The sequence below is a fragment of the Xenopus laevis genome, chromosome 1L, assembly GCF_017654675.1.
Source record: "Xenopus laevis strain J_2021 chromosome 1L, Xenopus_laevis_v10.1, whole genome shotgun sequence".
NCBI classification, from domain to species: Eukaryota; Metazoa; Chordata; class Amphibia; order Anura; family Pipidae; genus Xenopus; species Xenopus laevis.
This window is the reverse complement of record NC_054371.1, coordinates 147880021-147902537: the sequence shown is the minus strand read 5'-3', so window position 1 is coordinate 147902537 and position 22517 is coordinate 147880021. Positions and strand designations below refer to the sequence as shown.

General features: G+C 38.0%; 3 protein-coding genes across 7 annotated transcripts in view; 1 reads left to right on the top strand and 2 right to left on the bottom strand.

The window, feature by feature from the left end:
* Positions 1 to 3870: 3870 nt before the first annotated feature.
* Positions 3871 to 6668, bottom strand: LOC121394250. The gene is made up of 2 exons (XM_041564652.1): positions 4443 to 6668; positions 3871 to 4003 (listed from the first exon to the last, which is right to left on the bottom strand). Exons 1-2 carry the CDS (start codon positions 6105 to 6107, stop codon positions 3983 to 3985), a joined length of 1686 nt encoding a protein of 561 aa, XP_041420586.1. The 5' UTR covers positions 6108 to 6668; the 3' UTR covers positions 3871 to 3982.
* A 39-nt stretch (positions 6669 to 6707) lies between these two features.
* LOC121394246 lies at positions 6708 to 10362 on the top strand. 4 transcript variants are annotated; one of them, XM_041564646.1, is made up of 3 exons: positions 6708 to 8187; positions 9253 to 9294; positions 9734 to 10362. In XM_041564646.1, exons 1-3 carry the CDS (start codon positions 7630 to 7632, stop codon positions 9752 to 9754), a joined length of 621 nt encoding a protein of 206 aa, XP_041420580.1. In that variant the 5' UTR covers positions 6708 to 7629; the 3' UTR covers positions 9755 to 10362. The 4 variants fall into 3 exon arrangements, 3 of the variants coding, with proteins under 3 accessions (XP_041420580.1, XP_041420572.1, XP_041420574.1); XM_041564638.1 differs by having other exon boundaries at positions 9253 to 10362; XM_041564640.1 differs by lacking the exon at positions 6708 to 8187 and having other exon boundaries at positions 8211 to 9294.
* Positions 10363 to 21382: 11020 nt separating this feature from the next.
* The window catches only part of lrrc2.L (leucine rich repeat containing 2 L homeolog), a 115184-nt gene continuing 114049 nt past the window's right edge, over positions 21383 to 22517 (bottom strand). Inside the window, exon 8 of one of the 2 annotated variants that reach the window (XM_041564637.1) lies at positions 21383 to 22194. In XM_041564637.1, coding sequence (XP_041420571.1) covers positions 22145 to 22194 — 50 coding nt within the window. In that variant the 3' untranslated portion in view covers positions 21383 to 22144. The remainder of the gene's footprint in view (positions 22195 to 22517) is intronic. The other variant, XM_018259226.2, reaches the window with a different exon arrangement.

The window sequence follows — 22517 nt, the reverse complement described above, 5'->3', positions numbered from 1 at the left end:
TCCTTGCCGGTGCTTTAAAGGCACGTGTAACGCCTGATACATAAGCTGCTGACATTCATCATATGGATCAACTAATGGACTCAATTGTAACAGTTTAGGGTTAGAGAGTTGTCAGTTGGGGTTGCTGCTGTTCTCATTAAACCCATTAAATGGAATCATGATTTTTCCAAATAATAGGAAATATAATCCTGATAAACAGTCAAGTACTAAAATCTGTTAAACGAGCAAAGAGAATAAATGACTTGCCTAATGTCAATTTCCAAAATCAAGTATTCATTTTTGGAAATGAACATTAGGCAAGTCATTTATTCCTGTGTTCTGATAAACTCCAGTCTCTCTTTACTGCAAATCATTCTACCAACAGAACAATGGGCAGGTAACAAGGTCATAGATTTCCCTGGCATCTGAAGGATTCAACTGGCTGAACCAAAAGTAGTTCCACGTTCCTATTCTGCTACCTCTGTGCTAATGCCAATGCAGAATGTAAACTGGTACACCCTAGGCTACTAACCCCAAACCACTCCCAAGCATACACATCCCATCCCACTCACACAGCACCACCCACTGTCACCACTTTCACCTAATTCCCCGCTGCTCATCCAGTCCCCAGTTGAAATAGATAGTGGTCTTCAGGCCACCCCCAGATCCTAGCCACTCTAGGTCCGGGCCTGCTAATAGCTTGTTTTGATTAAGAAGCCATGCTGCCTCCCATTCACCCAGAGGTGGGCCAAGCTGGCCAGGTGCCCTAGGCAACCAGGCTGGTCACCTCACAGTGACATGCGGAGAAGGCAAGAGAGCCAGAACTAGGGGTAGAAGAGGTACCTTACCAGCACCCCCGATCATTGCACCTTAGGGTAGGACTACATGGACGTTTTTTCGGCGCAATCAGATGCGCTGTGACAAAACGCCTGCGACAACATCCGACAGTCACGAAGGATCAACGCTGCGACTTCATCCAACATTTCTATCTCTTACCTTATTTCTGTCGCATTGCGCCGAAAACGTCCATGTAGTCCTACCCTTAGGCAGGTGCCTCTTCGACCTACCCCCTAGTTCTGGTCCTGCACTCACATGAAGGATAAGCAGACACAGACTTCTCTTTTGCCTGCGGGAAATACTGTTGCCTGGCTCCAGACCAGATCCCAGTGTCCAACATTTTTGCCATAAATGACTCCTCCTAAGGCCATTAAGTTTAGGAATGCATATATGTATATATTGCCTGTGAATGGTCATTGGGGGTGCATCACATTTAGTTTAAGTTTATTACTAAATGACTACACTGTATAAAACATCTTTTATTTTTCATATTGGAGCTGTCACATTTCTCTTACGACTGCTAGGTAAAGGTGGAATTTACCATACCGTCTTATGAATATGAGTACTATGGCACTTTTTTTAACAAAATCCTTTTTTTGTGCGTTTTATTCTACATTTAACAAATCTTCTAACATAAGCCCTTAAAGGATTAGTTCATTGTGAAAATAAAAACTGGGTAAATAGATAGGCTGTGCAAAATAAAAAATGTTTCTAATATAGTTAGTTAGGCAAAAATGTAATATATAAAGGCTGGAGTGAACAGATGTCTAATAAAACAGCCAGAATCCAACTTCCTGCTTTTCAGCTCTATAACTCTGAGTTAGTCAGCGACTTGAAGGGGGGCCACATGGTACATTTCTGTTCAGTGAGTTTGTAATTGACCCTCAGCATTCAGCTCAGATTCAAAAGCAACAGATATGACCCATGTGTCCCCCCCTCAAGTCTCTGATTGGTTACTGCCTGGTAACCAGGGTAACCAGTCTGTAAACCAAGAGAGCTGAAAAGTAGTGTTCTGACTGACATGTTATACATCAAATCACTCCAGCCTTTATACATTACATTTTTGGCTAACTAACTATATTAGAAACATTTTTTATTTTGCATAGCCTATCTATTTACCCAGTTTTTATTTTTACACTGAGCAATTCCTTTAAACATGAACACTGAATGTAATGTAATGTCCAAAACATGCAAAACAATTTGCTAAAATTTCTTCTGTGCCATAGAAATCTTATTTCCAGCATTCTCCCTTGAAGAGGGAGATTTATGAAGTTTGCCTAATACTGGACTTTAGAAATGTCAGCACTGTCAGGCACAATGCTTCTTAATTGTCTCTAAAGTGGCATATTGAGAGAGATGATTCAGAATTTTGTATTGAGTGTTCTGTTGAAAAGAAAAACTTTTTTCTAAAGGAGTGCAAAGAAAATGGTCACATCCCATAATTGTAGTCTAATTTGCTCCAGCCACAATCAGGCACTGCATTTTGCCACATATACATAAAAATTTATGTTATGTTATTTATGTATAGGTTAATAAACTGATTGTAAAAAAGGGGGCATGCTGAGACATGCAGACTTTAAAGTAGAACTAAACCCTAAAAAATCGATATGGCTAGAAATGCCAGCTTTTATTTACTGAACCTTTTGAGTCAGCCTTAAAGGAACATTTCAGTGTAAAAATGAAAACTGGATAAATAGGCTGCTCTGGCTATAATGTTAAACACCCAGTCATTCCAGCCTTTATCGATTACATATTTGGCTAACTAACTATATTAGAAACATTTTTTTATTTTGCACTATTTACCCAGTTTTTATTTTTACACTGAACTGTTCCTTTAAGGTTCAGAATCTCTGTAGTAGTAATGATCTAAGCCTTCAAATTTATCACAGAAGTTTTCTATCTTGGATTTTGTTAGAAGTGCCCGTGACCTGCTGTTGACAAGCTAAGTTTAGGGGCAACGTTTCAGGCTTAGTCTTGCCCTCTCTCAAGCTTTTAGAAAGGTTTAAGAAAGAGCAAGACTAAGCACGAAACATTGCCTGTTTTTCTGACTTCTTAGTTCAACTTTTCACTTTTGCAACAAAGAAGTGCTGCAGTGGGGTTTCTTCTATTATGTCGATTTAACCCCTAGCAATGGTTCCCAGACGGCATTGCACGCAACTCAAAAGTTTTCACAAGGTGGTTGAGGCACACACAACTTCATATAAGCAGATCCTACAGGGCTGATTATTATAGGCTGTTGTTCTGATTTCTGAGCTACCATTAACCAGAAATCTGAATTATTTACTAATAAGCCTTGCATTGTGACATTCATGTAATATATATTCAGTATCTTGTGGGTCAGTCCCCAAGTTCAGGTAACTGACAGCAGCACAGAGCATGCAATCAGAAAAAATGGAAATGGGGAGCTACAGGGGCATAGTATAGAAGCCCATATATATACACATATATATATATATATATATATATATATATATATATATATATATATATATATATATATATATATATATATATATATATAAAATAAAGAAGAGACCAGCAACACCAGGGTTTCTGTGAGTAAAAAAGTGTTATTGCATATGTAACCGACGTTACGTTTCGGTCCCCATTGGGACCTTTCTCAAGGTGAAACATGTGCCAAACAATTCACTGAATAAATACCCTCCCCTCCCAAGTACAGACAGGAAGTGACCCTTCAGTAATTAGCATATAAAAACAAACAATGCTCCATGTGCAAAAGTGCTAGTGCTTTCATAATAAACAGTTTACATCAACATCATCTGGTTGGTATGAGATAACAATAAAGTGCTTAATTCATATAAAAAATAAAATATCCTAAAAACACGTGGGAGTGTCCATTTAAAAGCTACTGTTATGGCATATAAATAATCATAAATTACATATACGTACCTCAAAGACACATTTTTTTACTGCCTGTCACCCCAAAGGAATCCCTACCCACATATATAATTTAATTTAAAGAACTACATAAATTGCAAACAGAGTGTCGAAGTTCAACATCATCTCAACGGTAAGAAGCTGTTAAATTGAAGGTAGGTATTCAATCCCCTGGGTGCCACACTGTCAAGTTCATAGGTCCAAAAGGCCTCACGTTGCAGCAATAAACGGTCAACATCTCCTCCTCGTGGGGGCGTTTGAATAGAGTCTATCGGCATACATTTAAATGCTGTAATAGAGTGTTTAGCATTTAGCCAGTGCTGTGCTACCGGCTGTTTGGATATATCCTGTTTTTTTGTATCTCCCCTAGGTTTAGGATCCAAGGCTGCCCTAATTGAGGAGCGATGCATACTAATGCGCTCTTTCAATTGCCTGCAAGTCTTACCGCAGTACACAAATCCACACGGGCATTTAATTATGTATATCACGTTTTTGGACGTACAGGTTAATCTGTCCTTTATCCTGTATGCTTTACCCGTGTGTGGGTGAAAAAACTGATTGCCCGTTATGAGTGTGCTACACATACTGCAGTTGCCACATCTATATACTCCAGGTCTACCCGTCAATTTTTTGGAGTGACAAGTATATTTGTTGGTTGGATCTGTTTGTGTCAATAACTCTTTTAGGTTCCTACTGCGTTTATAACCAAAAGAAAAACCGTCACTCACCAGCTTGCCCAAATCTGGATCCGTTGCAACAATTGGCCAGTTCTGCAAAACAGATTGCTTAATTAGAGGTGTATGTGGACCATAAGTTGTCGTATAAAACAATTTATTCTTCCCACCCTCCAAACTCTTCCTGGACTCTCCTATATTACTTAACACTGAGGCTCTATCCAATGTTAGTGCCCATGATTTTGTTTCTTCTATCAGGGCTGCGGGATAGCCCCTTGCCAAAAAGTCACTTGCCATATCCTGAATGGCTTGTTGTCTCTCCTGCTCCTCACTGGTGATCCTTACAGCCCGCAACATCTGTGACTTCGGGAGGGATTTTAGGAGATGTTTGGGGTGACTGCTGTTGAAATGCAACAGTGTATTTCTATCCGTAGGTTTCCTAAATATTTTAGTGTGTAATTGGCCACTTTGTTTATATACAGTCACATCTAGGAAATCGATTTTCTCAAAATCATAATGCAGGGTAAAGCGTACAGTGCTGTTATGTGAATTAAGCTCCCCAAAAAATTCCAGCAAATCCTTTTCCGATCCAAACCATAAGAAAAACAGATCGTCTATATAACGTCTGTAGTATCCCCCAAACCTGCGAAACAAGGGGTTGCATAAAATGTGTCGCTTCTCATAAGCATGCATAAAAGCATTCGCATATGTAGGGGCCACATTGGACCCCATTGCTGTCCCAGACGTTTGTAGGAAATAGTCCTTCTCAAATTTGAAATAATTCTTATGTAGGATGAAGTGCAGTAGTGACAGAGTAAATTCCGTGGGCGGGCCATCATACTCAGCGGCATTCACCATTAGCTCCCTGACCGCATTGAGACCTTCCTCATGTGGTATTATAGTATAGAGACTATTAACGTCCATGGTCACAAAGAAAAAGCCATTATCACCCCAGGTGGGATCTATACTATTAATGATCTTCAAAAAGTCATTAGTATCCTGCAAATAAGTACTTGTTGTTCGTATCAACGGTTGTAGTAATGAGTCCACAAATTTGGCCACTTGTTCAGTTAAGGACCCCCTAGCAGATATGATTGGCCTACCTGGTGGATACAGCAAATTTTTATGTACCTTAGGTAAGGTGTATAATACAGGTCTTACCGGGTCCTTGACGTACAGAAAATTTCTCAGTTCTTCCGTAATCCAGCCTTGTATGACGGCTTCATCCAACATTTTGCCCAGTTGCCCCTGAAATTTTAAAGTGGGGTCAAAAGTCAATTTTTGGTAACAGGAATCATCAGTTAGTTGGGAACAAATCTCAGATTTATAATATGCATAGTCCAGTATCACTACGGCTCCACCCTTGTCCGCTGGTTTAATAATAATCGAGGGATTGTTCTTTAACTGCTCGAGGGCCTCCCGCTCCTTCTTGTTCAGATTTCCCCTATTGTGTATCTTGGCAGGTGTATCCCTAATTGCCCCATTAACCATCCTTGCAAAGGTCTTAAGAGAGGTATTCTGAGTGATGGGATCAAAGTTATTGCGCAACTTATAACCAGAGGGTATACTGTCCTGAGCCCGCCCATTTGGACTACAGCCATAGTGTTCTCTCAGGCGCAGGGAGCGAGTGAATCTATAATTATCTACAGCCATATTAAAATCATGTGTACGTGTGGAAGGAACAAAAGTCAAACCTTTTGCCAGTACAGTCGTCTCCATATCCGTCAGTTGATGGCTTGATAAATTTATAATTGCCTGTTCCTGGTCCCCCGGCCGCCATAGCGCGGAGGTCTGCCCCGACCCTTTCCTCTGGCCGTGTTTGCGTCCTCCACGGCGATGCCTTTTTCTAGCGCCGTGTTCGCCGGTGTTTCCATGGATAAAAAAGCATCCCCGGCAGCCTGTGTGGACGCGTCAGCGTCCTCCTCCGAATCACCGCTGCTTGAGACGTAACCAGGGGGTTTGCGTGCCTTGCGTGTTGGAAATCTCCGCCTGTACGTGCCCTGCCTTCCTCCATGACGCCACCGGTAGACTGTATTATCCTTGTAGTCCTGTGTCACCCGCATAAATTTGGATCTCTTAAAGGCAAGTATCTCGGATTTATATTGTGACACTTGATCCTGTAAACGTTTGAGCCAATCATTGTCCTTGTCCGCCGATATCGTCTGTATGTGTGAGGTTTCAAACTGTAAGATCTCATTTCGTACCAAGCGTAAGTCACGTCCTGTCTCCTCTATGACATGCAATATAAGCTCAAAAGAGCATTTATCTAAGATGGCACACCATTTATCACAAAACTCCGGGTTACTCCGTTCCGGAGTGCTGTCCACTACAACAAGATACGTATTCCCTTGACGTGCACCCGTCTGTATTTTCATTATTGATAACTACTTACGCTCTCAAGAATGGCTACAGGAGTCCAGAGCACTGAAGCATTCACTATGTTTACTAAAGATGATGTAAATCGCATTTTATTTACTGAGACCTTTAAGGACACATTTGGAGATCTGGGGCCGAAGGAGTCCTTTCATGAGCTGCTACGCTTACGAAAGAGGGAGGTGGAGTTGCACCTTCATGGTGTTTCATTGTCAGAGTACTACCGAGAACGTAAGATACCACGTGGTTTCCGTATAAATAATGCACCCACACTGGGACGGAGTAACCCGGAGTTTTGTGATAAATGGTGTGCCATCTTAGATAAATGCTCTTTTGAGCTTATATTGCATGTCATAGAGGAGACAGGACGTGACTTACGCTTGGTACGAAATGAGATCTTACAGTTTGAAACCTCACACATACAGACGATATCGGCGGACAAGGACAATGATTGGCTCAAACGTTTACAGGATCAAGTGTCACAATATAAATCCGAGATACTTGCCTTTAAGAGATCCAAATTTATGCGGGTGACACAGGACTACAAGGATAATACAGTCTACCGGTGGCGTCATGGAGGAAGGCAGGGCACGTACAGGCGGAGATTTCCAACACGCAAGGCACGCAAACCCCCTGGTTACGTCTCAAGCAGCGGTGATTCGGAGGAGGACGCTGACGCGTCCACACAGGCTGCCGGGGATGCTTTTTTATCCATGGAAACACCGGCGAACACGGCGCTAGAAAAAGGCATCGCCGTGGAGGACGCAAACACGGCCAGAGGAAAGGGTCGGGGCAGACCTCCGCGCTATGGCGGCCGGGGGACCAGGAACAGGCAATTATAAATTTATCAAGCCATCAACTGACGGATATGGAGACGACTGTACTGGCAAAAGGTTTGACTTTTGTTCCTTCCACACGTACACATGATTTTAATATGGCTGTAGATAATTATAGATTCACTCGCTCCCTGCGCCTGAGAGAACACTATGGCTGTAGTCCAAATGGGCGGGCTCAGGACAGTATACCCTCTGGTTATAAGTTGCGCAATAACTTTGATCCCATCACTCAGAATACCTCTCTTAAGACCTTTGCAAGGATGGTTAATGGGGCAATTAGGGATACACCTGCCAAGATACACAATAGGGGAAATCTGAACAAGAAGGAGCGGGAGGCCCTCGAGCAGTTAAAGAACAATCCCTCGATTATTATTAAACCAGCGGACAAGGGTGGAGCCGTAGTGATACTGGACTATGCATATTATAAATCTGAGATTTGTTCCCAACTAACTGATGATTCCTGTTACCAAAAATTGACTTTTGACCCCACTTTAAAATTTCAGGGGCAACTGGGCAAAATGTTGGATGAAGCCGTCATACAAGGCTGGATTACGGAAGAACTGAGAAATTTTCTGTACGTCAAGGACCCGGTAAGACCTGTATTATACACCTTACCTAAGGTACATAAAAATTTGCTGTATCCACCAGGTAGGCCAATCATATCTGCTAGGGGGTCCTTAACTGAACAAGTGGCCAAATTTGTGGACTCATTACTACAACCGTTGATACGAACAACAAGTACTTATTTGCAGGATACTAATGACTTTTTGAAGATCATTAATAGTATAGATCCCACCTGGGGTGATAATGGCTTTTTCTTTGTGACCATGGACGTTAATAGTCTCTATACTATAATACCACATGAGGAAGGTCTCAATGCGGTCAGGGAGCTAATGGTGAATGCCGCTGAGTATGATGGCCCGCCCACGGAATTTACTCTGTCACTACTGCACTTCATCCTACATAAGAATTATTTCAAATTTGAGAAGGACTATTTCCTACAAACGTCTGGGACAGCAATGGGGTCCAATGTGGCCCCTACATATGCGAATGCTTTTATGCATGCTTATGAGAAGCGACACATTTTATGCAACCCCTTGTTTCGCAGGTTTGGGGGATACTACAGACGTTATATAGACGATCTGTTTTTCTTATGGTTTGGATCGGAAAAGGATTTGCTGGAATTTTTTGGGGAGCTTAATTCACATAACAGCACTGTACGCTTTACCCTGCATTATGATTTTGAGAAAATCGATTTCCTAGATGTGACTGTATATAAACAAAGTGGCCAATTACACACTAAAATATTTAGGAAACCTACGGATAGAAATACACTGTTGCATTTCAACAGCAGTCACCCCAAACATCTCCTAAAATCCCTCCCGAAGTCACAGATGTTGCGGGCTGTAAGGATCACCAGTGAGGAGCAGGAGAGACAACAAGCCATTCAGGATATGGCAAGTGACTTTTTGGCAAGGGGCTATCCCGCAGCCCTGATAGAAGAAACAAAATCATGGGCACTAACATTGGATAGAGCCTCAGTGTTAAGTAATATAGGAGAGTCCAGGAAGAGTTTGGAGGGTGGGAAGAATAAATTGTTTTATACGACAACTTATGGTCCACATACACCTCTAATTAAGCAATCTGTTTTGCAGAACTGGCCAATTGTTGCAACGGATCCAGATTTGGGCAAGCTGGTGAGTGACGGTTTTTCTTTTGGTTATAAACGCAGTAGGAACCTAAAAGAGTTATTGACACAAACAGATCCAACCAACAAATATACTTGTCACTCCAAAAAATTGACGGGTAGACCTGGAGTATATAGATGTGGCAACTGCAGTATGTGTAGCACACTCATAACGGGCAATCAGTTTTTTCACCCACACACGGGTAAAGCATACAGGATAAAGGACAGATTAACCTGTACGTCCAAAAACGTGATATACATAATTAAATGCCCGTGTGGATTTGTGTACTGCGGTAAGACTTGCAGGCAATTGAAAGAGCGCATTAGTATGCATCGCTCCTCAATTAGGGCAGCCTTGGATCCTAAACCTAGGGGAGATACAAAAAAACAGGATATATCCAAACAGCCGGTAGCACAGCACTGGCTAAATGCTAAACACTCTATTACAGCATTTAAATGTATGCCGATAGACTCTATTCAAACGCCCCCACGAGGAGGAGATGTTGACCGTTTATTGCTGCAACGTGAGGCCTTTTGGACCTATGAACTTGACAGTGTGGCACCCAGGGGATTGAATACCTACCTTCAATTTAACAGCTTCTTACCGTTGAGATGATGTTGAACTTCGACACTCTGTTTGCAATTTATGTAGTTCTTTAAATTAAATTATATATGTGGGTAGGGATTCCTTTGGGGTGACAGGCAGTAAAAAAATGTGTCTTTGAGGTACGTATATGTAATTTATGATTATTTATATGCCATAACAGTAGCTTTTAAATGGACACTCCCACGTGTTTTTAGGATATTTTATTTTTTATATGAATTAAGCACTTTATTGTTATCTCATACCAACCAGATGATGTTGATGTAAACTGTTTATTATGAAAGCACTAGCACTTTTGCACATGGAGCATTGTTTGTTTTTATATGCTAATTACTGAAGGGTCACTTCCTGTCTGTACTTGGGAGGGGAGGGTATTTATTCAGTGAATTGTTTGGCACATGTTTCACCTTGAGAAAGGTCCCAATGGGGACCGAAACGTAACGTCGGTTACATATGCAATAACACTTTTTTACTCACAGAAACCCTGGTGTTGCTGGTCTCTTCTTTATTTTGTATACTAATCTTACCGAGCACCCAGGTAAAGGACTTGGAACGGAGTGCTGTCCACTACAACAAGATATATATATATATATATATATATATATATATATATATATATATATATATATAGTACAGCAGATAGGAGCGCACACCTTAAGCCAATGTTCATAACCTGGGTGCTAGTCCAAATGGAAATACAAAAGACAGCAGATAGTGGCAGCACTCCAAGGAATTTATAACCAGACAGGATTAGTCAAAGCAAGCAGGTTTATTATTCCAACGTTTCAGTTCCTCATGGAACTTTCATGAAAGTTCCATGAGGAACTGAAACGTTGGAATAATAAACCTGCTTTGACTAATCCTGTCTGGTTATAAAATTCCTTGGAGTGCTGCCACTATCTGCTGTCTTTTATATATATATATATATATATATATATATATATATATATATATATATATATATATATATATATATATATATATATATATATATATTGTGGTGAGTCAGGATACCTGGGAAAGTCCAGGACAGAGCTTATTTATCTCCTAACGGAGTGGTTCCAGGACTGCTAGTCCAGCCCTGGTGTTTTGTGTTTTCCTGAGGCAACTCAGGTGCAGAATTAAAAAAAAAGCAGCTCAAGCCAGAATAATGAACTCCAGTTTGGGGAAAGACATTGGAATGCTGCCTGTGTGAGCTCACTGAGAGGCTCAGAAACATTTAACTTTCAGGAGGTTATTTACTGAACCCCAATATTTTTTTGGTTGTTGGGTTTTTCGAGGCAAAAACTAAAATTTGTAAAAATTCGAGATTTATCATACCCCGATGCTGCCAAAAAGCCAGAACCCGAAAACCTGTTGTCTCATACCTGCCAACATCACGAGATCATGTATAAGTCAATGGCAGATGTCCCTATGCCAAATTGAAGATATCGTGGTCTGCGCTGGGTTTAGCCCAACAATCTGAAAAATTCAGGGTTTTCGGGCAATAAACCGTGAAAATCGTTCGATTGAAGAGTGAAGTCCAAAAAATATTTGGACTTTCAAGTTTTCGATCGATTTCGCTCGGGTTTTCCCAACCCGACTTTTTAGAGTTATTTTAAATAAGGTAAAATTGTGAATGGGAGTTTGGTCAAGCTTTCTATATTAAAAATTAGATAAAAATCTGATTTTAGTAAATAACCACTATATATCAATTCTGAAAAAATGGTCAAAAATAAAAGATAGAAAGCAATTGATAAAGGTCTTTATTTCTAGGAAACAATCTGAAAACAACTGAACTCAAGAAAAGATTTGTAAGGTGAACAACCCATTTAAGGAAAGAAAGTAACAAGCCCCATCTGGAACACCTGAATCCTAATCTACTTCAGGTAACTTGCTAGATATGATTCTAGACTTTTAAATAAAACACATCTCCAGTCACAAATGATTGATTAACTATTTGAACAAAGCAAAAAATTAACTAATTATGTGATAATGCATTGATATAAACTTTGGCTGTTCCCACTAATTTGGGACCTGATTCAACAAAAACGGAATTATATAATATATATTTAAAACATTTTGCACCAATAGTCCTTATTTATTTTGTTAGATAACATTTTTTAAAGATATTTTGTTCAATTTTTATTATATATATAAATATATGTGTAGAAATCATGAATGAAATTGACCTATCTACTCTTAAGTGCTAGAGCTATTATATTCTAGACATTGTCTATCGTTTATGTAAAGTATGACCTACAGACTATCGGACCTTGGATGGCAGCACCAGTGGCTATATAATAGGTCATGTAAATAAACTATATTTGAGTTTCTAAAGAAACACATATTTTACCAGCACAACGGACCGATTCATTGTATTTAAAGGCATATAGATTCCTTTTCTATTTTGGTGTTTAATGACCTTTTAATCCAGGTATTAAAGGTGTAGGGGATCGATTTATTTAACATTATCTTTCCTATATAATCTAAAAGCAATTTCTTAATATCTTGTAGTCCACCCTAAGTAAAGGAAATGCTGCCCAAATAACATGAAATGTTTTTATATTGTACACAAAATGGATTTCAAGATTGTGTTCACAAACAATATCCCCATCCTTATCACAAATCAGACACTATGATCTAGTCATAAGTCTCTGTGTCTCTCACATTATGAATTCCTAAAACCATTTTTTTCTACTTCATCACGATACACAAATCCATAATTCCTGTATTAGCTTTTGTGGGGTCAAGCTTTAAGAATTGCAGGAATACTTTTAAACATCTACAATTATCTCTCACAATCTTCACATAACACCAGAACGATGATAATAAGCAGCAAAAAAAGATAAATGGTCTTGTGAAAGGACAAAAAAGAGACATTTTATTAAAAAAATGTATCTTACAACTATAGAATTAAAGGGACGGTGAACATTTAGGGGATTATTATTCAAAGGCCAAATTCAAGAGTTTTTTATACCTCAAATGAACTTGAATGGTTTCTAATTAAAAAAAACTCAAATGGAAAAAAACTCGAATTGATCAAGTTTTCAGGGGGGAAAACTTTCAAGTTGATCAAGTTTTCAGGCAAAACCCTCCAAAGAAAACTCGAACACCATGAAGACTATTGACATTTTCAAATGATTGAAGGGACCTCTGCCCGGCTCCTACATGACCTCAACAAGTTTTTTTTTTTTACCCGAAAATGGGAATTTGAACCAAAAAAAATCAACTCGAAAAATTTTCAGGGAAAACACAACTTGAACCTTAATAAATCTGCCCTTTCGTATGATGCAGTCAGTGATATTGTAAGACAATTTACAATTTGTCTTCCTTTTGTGAAATATTTAACTTTTTGGTAAGCAGCTCTTCAATCTCTTCATCTAGAAGATGTTAGAGTTTCATTTACCCTAGCAACCAGACAGTGGTAGGAACGAGAAACTGGACAATGAACATGAGAAGGCCTTAATAGAAAAATGAAAGAAATGAAAAAATAAAAAAAATGAGAAATTACAATAACATTGTAGCCTCTCCAAGAAATAGTTTTATTTTAATGATCCCTTACAACCTGATTACATTTTAATTTGCAAACTGGAAAAGAGGTAGAAAAAGTTAATTACCCCTTTAAGCAAGATATCCATTGAGTAATTTCATCATATGAAATTGAGGTCCTGTAGTGCGATGGATTACATATTATGAACTGTTCTCAAATTTCCCTCAGTGCAAACCATGTGGATGAAAATTAGTCAATATGTAAAATATGGTACTGCCTTAACCTAAACTAAACTGAAAACCCAGACCCAGTTATGTGTCTAGATGTATAAATGTAATAGTAATAGATATATACAGTTAGGTCCATAAATATCTGGACACAGACAACTTTTTTTCTAATTTTGGTTCTGTACATTACCACAATGAATTTTAAATCAATCAGTTGATGTTTGTTTGTGGGCCTTTCTGTCTTCAACAAGTGAAATGCAGCTCAATTGGGTTCAGATCAGATGACTGACTTGGCCATTCAAGAATATTCCACTTCTTTGCTTTAATAAACTCCTAGGTTGCTTTGGCTGTATGTTTTGGGTCATTGTCCATCTGTATTATGAAACACCTCCCAATCAATTTGACTGCATTTAGCTGGATTTGAGCAGACAGTGTCTCTGAACACCTCAGAATTAATTCGGCTGCTTCTGTCCTGTGTCACATCATGGATAAACACTAGTGTCCCAGTGCCACTGGCAGCCATGCATGCCCAAGCCATCACACTGCCTCCACCATGTTTTACAGATCACATGCTGTTCCACACCTTCTCCATACTTTTTTCTTGCCATCATTCTGGTAGAGGTTGATCTTGGTTTCATCTGTCCAAAGAATGTTTTACCAGAACTGTGCTGGCTTTTTTAGATGTTTTTTTTTTTAGCAAAGTCCAATCTAGCCTTTCTATTCTTGATACTTATAAGTGGCTTGCACCTTGCAGTGCACCCTCATTTATAAAGTTCGCGCAGCGCATATTTTTCGCAAATGGTTGTATTGTGCATATTTTTTCCTGAACGCAAATATATTGCACTTCTCTGCCCATCTTTCCGTTTTTTGCGAATTCGCATTGTGAATAAATTTTCACAAATGGCTCACAAATAAAACGGGAGTTTGCGCGAGCGCACCCAATGTGTGAGGTTGTTGTGTGCAAAAATAGCGTTGACAGTAATTTAAATTTGCAGTTTGCAAAACTGTTTTGCAAATATTTTATCCGCCACCAAAGTTGTGGCATAATTAAATCGCAGTGTTCAAATAAATATTCGCAATTTGCGAATTCTGACATATTTCAAAAGCTCCTATAGACATTTGCATTGTGAAAAAAAATTAGCAATTCTGTTTGCACCCTCTTATTCAGCTTTATAAATATAACCATGCGCAGGGCAAATATATTCACTTTGCGAACAAACCTGCCCTGCGCAAAGTTTATAAATGACCCCCTCTGTATTTACTTTCATGTAGTCTTCACTTTATGGTAGACTTGGATATCGATACACCTACCTCCAGGAGAGTGTTGTTCACTTGTTTGGCTGTTGTGAAGGGGTTTCTCTTCACCATCAAAATGATTCTGTTTCACCTACATGGAGAGCTCCTTTGACTGCATGTTGTCTGTTCACAGCAAAATCATCCACATACAAACACCCCCCCCTCAAATCAACTCCAGAGCTTTTATCTGCTTAATTGATAATGACATAACAAAGGAATTGCCCACACCTGCCCATGAAATAGCCTTTGCGTCAATGTTCAATTTCTTTTGAGACCCTGAAGGGAAGTGATTGTTTTAAAAAAAGGCTTTAGTTCCTGACATTTTCATGCAATCTTTTTGTTCAACCCACTGAATTAAAGCTGAAAGTCTACAGTTCAACTGCATCTGAGTTGTTTCATTTAAAATTCATTGTGGTAATGTACAGAACCAAAATTAGAAAAAAGTTGTCTCTGTCCAAAGATTTATGGACCAAACTATAAATGTATAATTAAGACTGCAGAATTATGGGCTTCATTGCATGAAAATATAAACAAGCAGAGCCTTCTCCAAATACTTCACAAACACACCAACACAATACGCTGTTGGAGAAACTCAGATTGATAATGCTTATGATTCACCCAGATTCCTGTTTTATGTGTTTTAAATCCTAATGGGATTTTAGTTTTGTAGAGGGGAAAACAAAGTGCTTTTTTACAGGGCCCAGGGTCCTCCCTTCCACTGGACCACTCAACGTTTTATGGCTTTCTAACTGGGTAGTTGTATGTAGAAATGCTTGAGCTGTTGGGTTGCTTCAATTGTTTGAAGCCTGTGGGAGTTCAGGCTTTGTCTAGGCCATTACCATATTATAGAAAGGGATTAAAACCTTGTTGTTGTTTCGTATGGAACAATAATTAATTTGTTTGAAGAAGCCTTAAAAATAAAATGGACTACCATCCAGCAGTCTCTCATTTAGTGGTTTTATATTGGGAGTTTGCAAGAGTGTGTAACTCTCCCAGGAAGCGACCATTTTGCTACATACACACATACACATAACTGGGAGCTAGAACACTCAGCTGTGGAATGCCTAATTCTCTTTACAGCAAATTTTAGCTTTATTAGTACTACTGTTTATGGGAAAATCATGACATCCAGTACACCCGTTCAGCTTAAAGCTAATGTCACATGGGGCTGAGGATCTGATTTTCTTTCCCTGTGTTTTTTTTACACAGGTGGAGAAAATCAGATCCACTTTCATCAACTCTCCTATGTATCTGTACTGACAGACACTACGGGGCAAATTCACTAAAGCGCGAAGTGGCTAACGCTAGCGCAAATTTGCCAGCATGACATAATTTCGTTACTTTGCCGATTTACTAATGGGCGCTGGCGTAAATTCGCTAGTGAAGTGGACCTACTCTAGCGCTACTTCACACCCTTATGCCAGACGAAGTTGCGCTAAGGCGAAGGGACGTAACTTCGCTAATTCACTAACTTGCGGATTTTCATGAACGTTAACTCTTGCGCCAGACTTGCCTTCGCCAACTGAGACCAGGCGAAGTGCAATAGAGTAGATAGGGCTTGCTTCAAAAAAAGTTGAGATTTTTTCTAAGTCCCAAAAAACGCTGGCGTCTTTTCCTTTTTTAAGGGTGATAGGCTGAAAAAGATCGTAAATTTTTTTTGGGGGCACCCTCCTTACCCCCTACATTTCCTAACATATGGCACCTAAACTATACAGTGGGCATATGTATAGGGCAATATAACAACTCTATTTTATTTTATGAAGCTTTCCCAGCCTTGTGTAGTGTAATGTATTTGCTGCTACACATACGTCCATTGTACTTTAACTTGGCACCGTATACAAATTAGGCATCTCTAGCGTAACTTCGCTTGACGAATTAACGCTAGCGTAACTTCGCTACCGCTCGCCTCCCTGAGCGCAACTTTGCATTTTAGTGAATTTGCTTAGCGCTGGCGAAACTACGCCTGGCGAAGTGTGGCGAAGCCTGTGCTAGCGCAACTCCGCAGACACGCTGACTGCATTTTGGTATGAAAATTAATGCACACACACAGAGGAGCTGGTGAGAACAGATCTGCTTTCTCTAGCTGTGTATATGCAGTTGGAGAAAAGCAGATCTCCAGCCCAATGTGACACAGCCTTATGACTATTAAACACAAGTCATTTTTGTTGCCACAAGGTAACCTGGACATGTCCTTACTTACTTGTAGCAATGTTTAACAGCATGTAAGTAGACTTTGCTAATGAAAAGGTTTTTTTTTAACATCAATGTGCTTTTCTTATTTGCTTTGCAGTGGAATGCAGTCGTTAACATTTAAGTGCTTTAAGATTTGAAAGACCTAAATAAGGGTGGGGAAAGCAAATACTTCGTCACATGCCTTTGCCTGCATATCAATAGCTTTTTATTTACATAGAAACATTATTTTAACTCTGTTGCACAATAGTGCATCATATCCAGATAGATTTACTGCCAAAATATTGTATTTATTTTTAGTTGTACTGGGAACTTAATGTAGTAAAATGTAGTAGTTTTAATATAACTATGTTAAACCAAATATGTTACAAATAAAAATAGTCATATTAGCCAGAACCACTGTTTTGTTTTTAATCTCAACCTGTTATCAGAGAAAAGGGTAGGCTTTCTACTGTGGTAATCAGGCATTTGCAGAATGTTACAGCAAACTGACTTTTAAGGGCTCATTAATTAAACCTCAAATTTACCTGGTTGAGTTTTTAAAGGGGAAAACTCCAAAATTTCAAAGAAAACTCTAATTTTTAGAGATTTATGATACCCCAAAGCTGCAAAAAATCCGAAAGCCAAAAATACCCAAAAATCTCCATCATGTAGAAGGCAGATGTCATTGATATCATGACCTGTGCTGGATAATCCAATAAAGTTTTCATGCGATAATCCGATAAACTTGGTTTTGTGAGAGTCATTTATACTCCATTTTGTTGCAACGTTTTTTCGCTTTGACTTTCCCAAAGGGTACTGTCACATGGTGAGATTTGTCACCGAATACAAAGTTTTCTTTACACTTATAAGTGGTACATCGGTGGATTTGTCATCCAAGGTAGCGCAGATTTAAACGCAACAACAAATCTCCCAGTGATGCAATGTATTTATATGAAACGTCAGTGCTGCATAACAATGGTTGTCAGTAGTGATGAGCGAATCTGTCCTGTTTCTCTTCACCGAACAATTTGCAAAATCTTTTTTTACATGCAACAATTTTTTCTCACCCAAAATGCATTAAAGTCAATGGGCATTTTTTCTTGTGGCAAATTTTTTCGTCCAACTGTATTAAAGTTTTTTCTTATGGTAACTTTTTTGTCGCAGTGACATTTTTCACGGCAGATTTTTGCCTCCGTGTCACAAAAAAATTTACAGATGACAAAGTGTTAATTTCTCTGCAAATCCATGCCTGCCGAAAAAATTCACTCATCACTAGTTGTCAGTAAAATATAAGCTTTATTGATATATACAAAATCACATCTATTTCCTTATACACTAATTTAAACATGTCAAATTTAAGCAAAACTACTGTTATTTAGAAGCATGTTTTTTTTCAATTATTAGGAATGCAAATAGGATCGAATGGCATGACAGTAGGTTCAACAACAAAAATAAAGTAATATATAAATGAAATGCAAAGGCAGTATCTGGAAACTACAGCTACCGGTCTTGTCAAAATGATTCAGTTTAATAAATACCTACACTAATACTATTTTCTAGGGTGACAGTATCATTTCCATTTTAAAAACAAGAACCTTTATTCTCCTGCAACTTTTTCAAAGCACCCTATCATTAGAGCAATCTTTACCACTGTGTTTTATACATTAGCACACAATGGTTTACATAGTTTGGTAGATTTCGGGGGCTAAAGGAGGCAAAATGTCCATTAAACTCCTTAGTTCCATGTCTGCGAGTATAATATATAATGTCAAAACAGTGTCAGGAAGGAGTTATCAGAAAACTCAACTGAAATTATTGCTACTGCCTAGAGGAAAATCATTTTTCACAATTCTTCATGCTGAAAACCTCAGGTTCCAACATTAATTGACCGTTTTGGTTGTTGGAATGATGTTGGAAGTTCATTTGTTCTGGCACCAGAAGAGCAATATATATGAACACAACAAAAGAATTTGTATTAAAGGAAAACTATACCCCCAAAATGAACACTTAAGTAACAGCAGGGTTTAAACAGGACAGGATGAAGGGGTGCATAGGCAGCATAGGAAGTGCTAAGTAAATTACACAATACATAAATACATTTATTTTGAAGTAAACTCTCTTTGAGCTTCTTCCATCTTTAGTAATACCTGTTTTCCTCTTTTCCAATAACCCCCAGTAATCCAATGCTTGCTTTCATTACTCTCGCTGCAATAGACCAACCAAAATTAATTACTACTTGGTACTCTTAAATTATTAGAAGTGGGCAAAATGTTGCCTTGCAATAGACCACCCAAAGCGAACTGCTGTTTGGTTGCCTTGAGTTAATTTTTTTTGAGTAAAATAACATTCTGCTTTCTCTTCTTTTGTTTTTCTTTATAACTTTATTTCTATATTTCGGTTGGATATTCAGTTTAAACTTACTCTGCACAATAATCTTTTAATGCCCTGCAGTCTTTAATGCAAAAATCCCGCCAGTATATATTTCAAAGCTATATACAGTAGACCTGTTTATTTATTAAGTTTTATTTCCCCCTGCAGTCTGTATAACTTACCAAGTTGTTAAGTTACCGTACTTTACAATTTCAGACAATCAGGTTTGATTTATTCCATTGAACACCATCTTAATATTGCTGCATTCTACCAGAGGAAATCCTTAATTTGCAAATAGTCCTTTTGGCTCAGTAAGACCAATAACCTGAAAGAGTTTTCCTTTTTGTTTTTGCTCCAGTAACATGAAATAAATTAAGATTTATGTTGTAGTATACCATTGTATTATTGCAGGTATTATTGCCAATCGTATTTCCAATTTATATCTGCTTTAAGGTCTCTGACAATAATACTCTGTAAAGGTCTGTTTAAAATTGTTTAAAAAATATTAATAGCGGCAAAGAACCTAGTCCTCATGCCCTGACATTTAGGGGCAAATTTATTAAGGGTCGAAGTGAAAATTAGAAATTTAATTTTTTTTTTGTCAAAACTCTCAAATTCGAATTGTGAATTATCCAAACTGGATTTGAGTTTTAATTCGAATTTCAATTTCAAGATTTATCATACTCTGGCCCTCGAATTCAAATATTCGCCACCTAAAACCTGCTGAATTACAATATAAGTCAATGGTAGAGGTCCAGGGATCAATTTTGTGATGTTTGCAGCCTTCTTGACATTCAAGTTCTTGGAGAAAAAAACCTCAAATCGAGTTTTTTAATCTTGAATCAAGTTTTCCTAATTCGAATTGAATGTGATTTGAGTTTTAGGGTCGATTCAATTAGTCCAAGATGAAAAAATTAGATTTTATAATAAATTTCGAATTTATGGGAGTTTTAAAAAACTCACATGAATTAGAAATTCGACCCTTGATAAACGTTCCTCGCTAGGGTTGATTTATCAATGTTCATTTTTGTTTTTTAGGATATTGTATTCGGATAATTACTCTCACCTATAAGGTTTATTATGTATTACATGTAAAAAAAAGCATCAAATTTTCTAATACAAAACTTCACCATCTAAAATCTTGTAAGGTCGTATAGAAGTCCTAGGAATCTGTCCTTACCAAATTGTAAAATCTTTGAGGTTTTCAGGATTTTTTTCAGTTGTAATCACATTGAGAAACTGTTATGAAAAGGAGGATTTTTAAGTTTCGTCATATTCTTTTCACACTTTAATTCATTTGTGGTTTTTATATTCAGATTTTTTAAATAAAAAGGAAAACCTAACTTGGTTAGGGTGGGAAGGGCTGAAAGGAGCCAAAAAGCGCTTTACAAGCAATTACATGCATGGACATAAAGAAGCCCATGATGCCTTATGGGAGAATTAAATCTCTAATTTTTGGTATCTAGGCAGTGCTTTGTCTATGGCATGAGACAAGTAAATACCTTCTGATTTTAGAAGGCTTCACTTTGCATTAAAGGACCAGTAACATAAAAAAATGTAAAAAAAAATTAGTTTCTCTGTAACGAAAAAAAAACACAGTAAGACAGTTTTAACTTTTAAATCGCAAAGCTTTTATTAAGAAATTACTTACCGATTTTCTGCATGCGCTCCTTTTAAGAAATGGCGACAGGGCGACGAACCATTGTGCAGTGCTCGATTTCTCCTCCATGCCTTCTATAGGAGCTGGCCAGGGAGGGGAAATCGAGCGATGCACGATGGTTTGTCGCCCTGTCGCCGTTTCTTAAGAGGAGCGCATGCAGAGAATCGGTAAGTAATTTCTTAATAAAAGCTTTGCGATTTAATAGTTAAAACTGTCTTACTGTGTTTTTTTTTTTCGTTACAGAGAAACTAATTTTTTAAAAAAATTTAATTTTATTTTTTTATTTTTTTATTTTTATTTATTATTTATTTGATTTTACATTTTTATGTCACTGGTCCTTTAAATAAAATTTAAAATTTAAAATGTGAGTTTAGTTGAGGTTGTAAAAACATCTAATACTGCACAAATCCTTACTGATGTTCAGCTACAGAACCCTATTTAGTTTCACTTTAACATGATATATTCAATGAAACATATAGGCATTGTTAATTCTACACAAAGTGGCTTATACTGTACCTCTATAATTAAATTGAGTGTAAAGTGCTCTATTGATTCCTCTGCTGAGATTAAATGGGAAACAGATCTTGGTTTAGCAGATGTAAGAGTATTCATAGAGTGTAGGATTGCAATGTATTTATGTATTTAGATGTACATTTTTTATAATATATTTTGTTTTCCAGCCATTTTCTATTTGTCCTTTCTTTGTTTGCATCAAGATATGGAACACTTTTCAATCTATTGTGTGTTTTCTCTAATAGCAAAAATAGGAAACTCACCTAAAATTTATAACTTTGATTTGTTCCATGACATCTTTAGAATGCATACTGTGACATTTCCCTCATAATTTCTGAAAGAAACATGCTAGCTTTAAAACCAAACTTATTACAACATTTCTCATTTCAACTTTTGCAAACATTTTTCCTGTACATAATTTCTTTTCGGTCATATACATGATGACTTATCAAGCTCTGAACTTTGTGTTGTTTGTAGGATAGTGTGATTTGGTTTAAAGGATAATAACAGCAGTTGCTCTGGAGAACACTCATTTCAGTCCCCATGTTATATCTCCAGATTAAATGACACCTTGGTTGTATAGCTGGGAGTGGTTTCTGAAACAAAACAAACAGATATTACATTTTTACAATAGAGACCCAACTGAATTTAAATGAAAAATGTTCAGTATTCTGCGTCTGTAAATCACAAAAGCAATAGCATTTTCTTTAATTTATACAAGCAGCCCAGCCAGTGGTAGAGCAGGTTTGTACTTTAGAGAAAACCTGTAAATCATGCAAACCAGTCTAGTCTGTATTGTGCATGGTCTCAAGGTACATAGCATTAGCCCTGGAAATGCAGTTCTGAAGGTTGTGATATAACAGCTAGGTTCTTACCTTACCTTTAATCCACACAAGTTGTGTATGAGTGTAATGGGAGA

What these genes read in the sequence shown, in the direction of transcription:
- LOC121394250 (XM_041564652.1), bottom strand. Translation starts at nt 6,107, where the DNA reads ATGGAGACGACTGTACTGGCAAAAGGTTTGACTTTTGTTCCTTCCACA. An exon ending in ATCCAGATTTGGGCAAGCTG is followed by an intron (nt 4,004 to 4,442) that starts GTGAGTGACGGT and finishes ACTCTATTACAG; the next exon opens with CATTTAAATGTATGCCGATA.
- LOC121394246 (XM_041564638.1), top strand. Translation starts at nt 7,630, where the DNA reads ATGGAGACGACTGTACTGGCAAAAGGTTTGACTTTTGTTCCTTCCACA. An exon ending in TTCTGTACGTCAAGGACCCG is followed by an intron (nt 8,188 to 9,252) that starts GTAAGACCTGTA and finishes TCTGTTTTGCAG; the next exon opens with AACTGGCCAATTGTTGCAAC.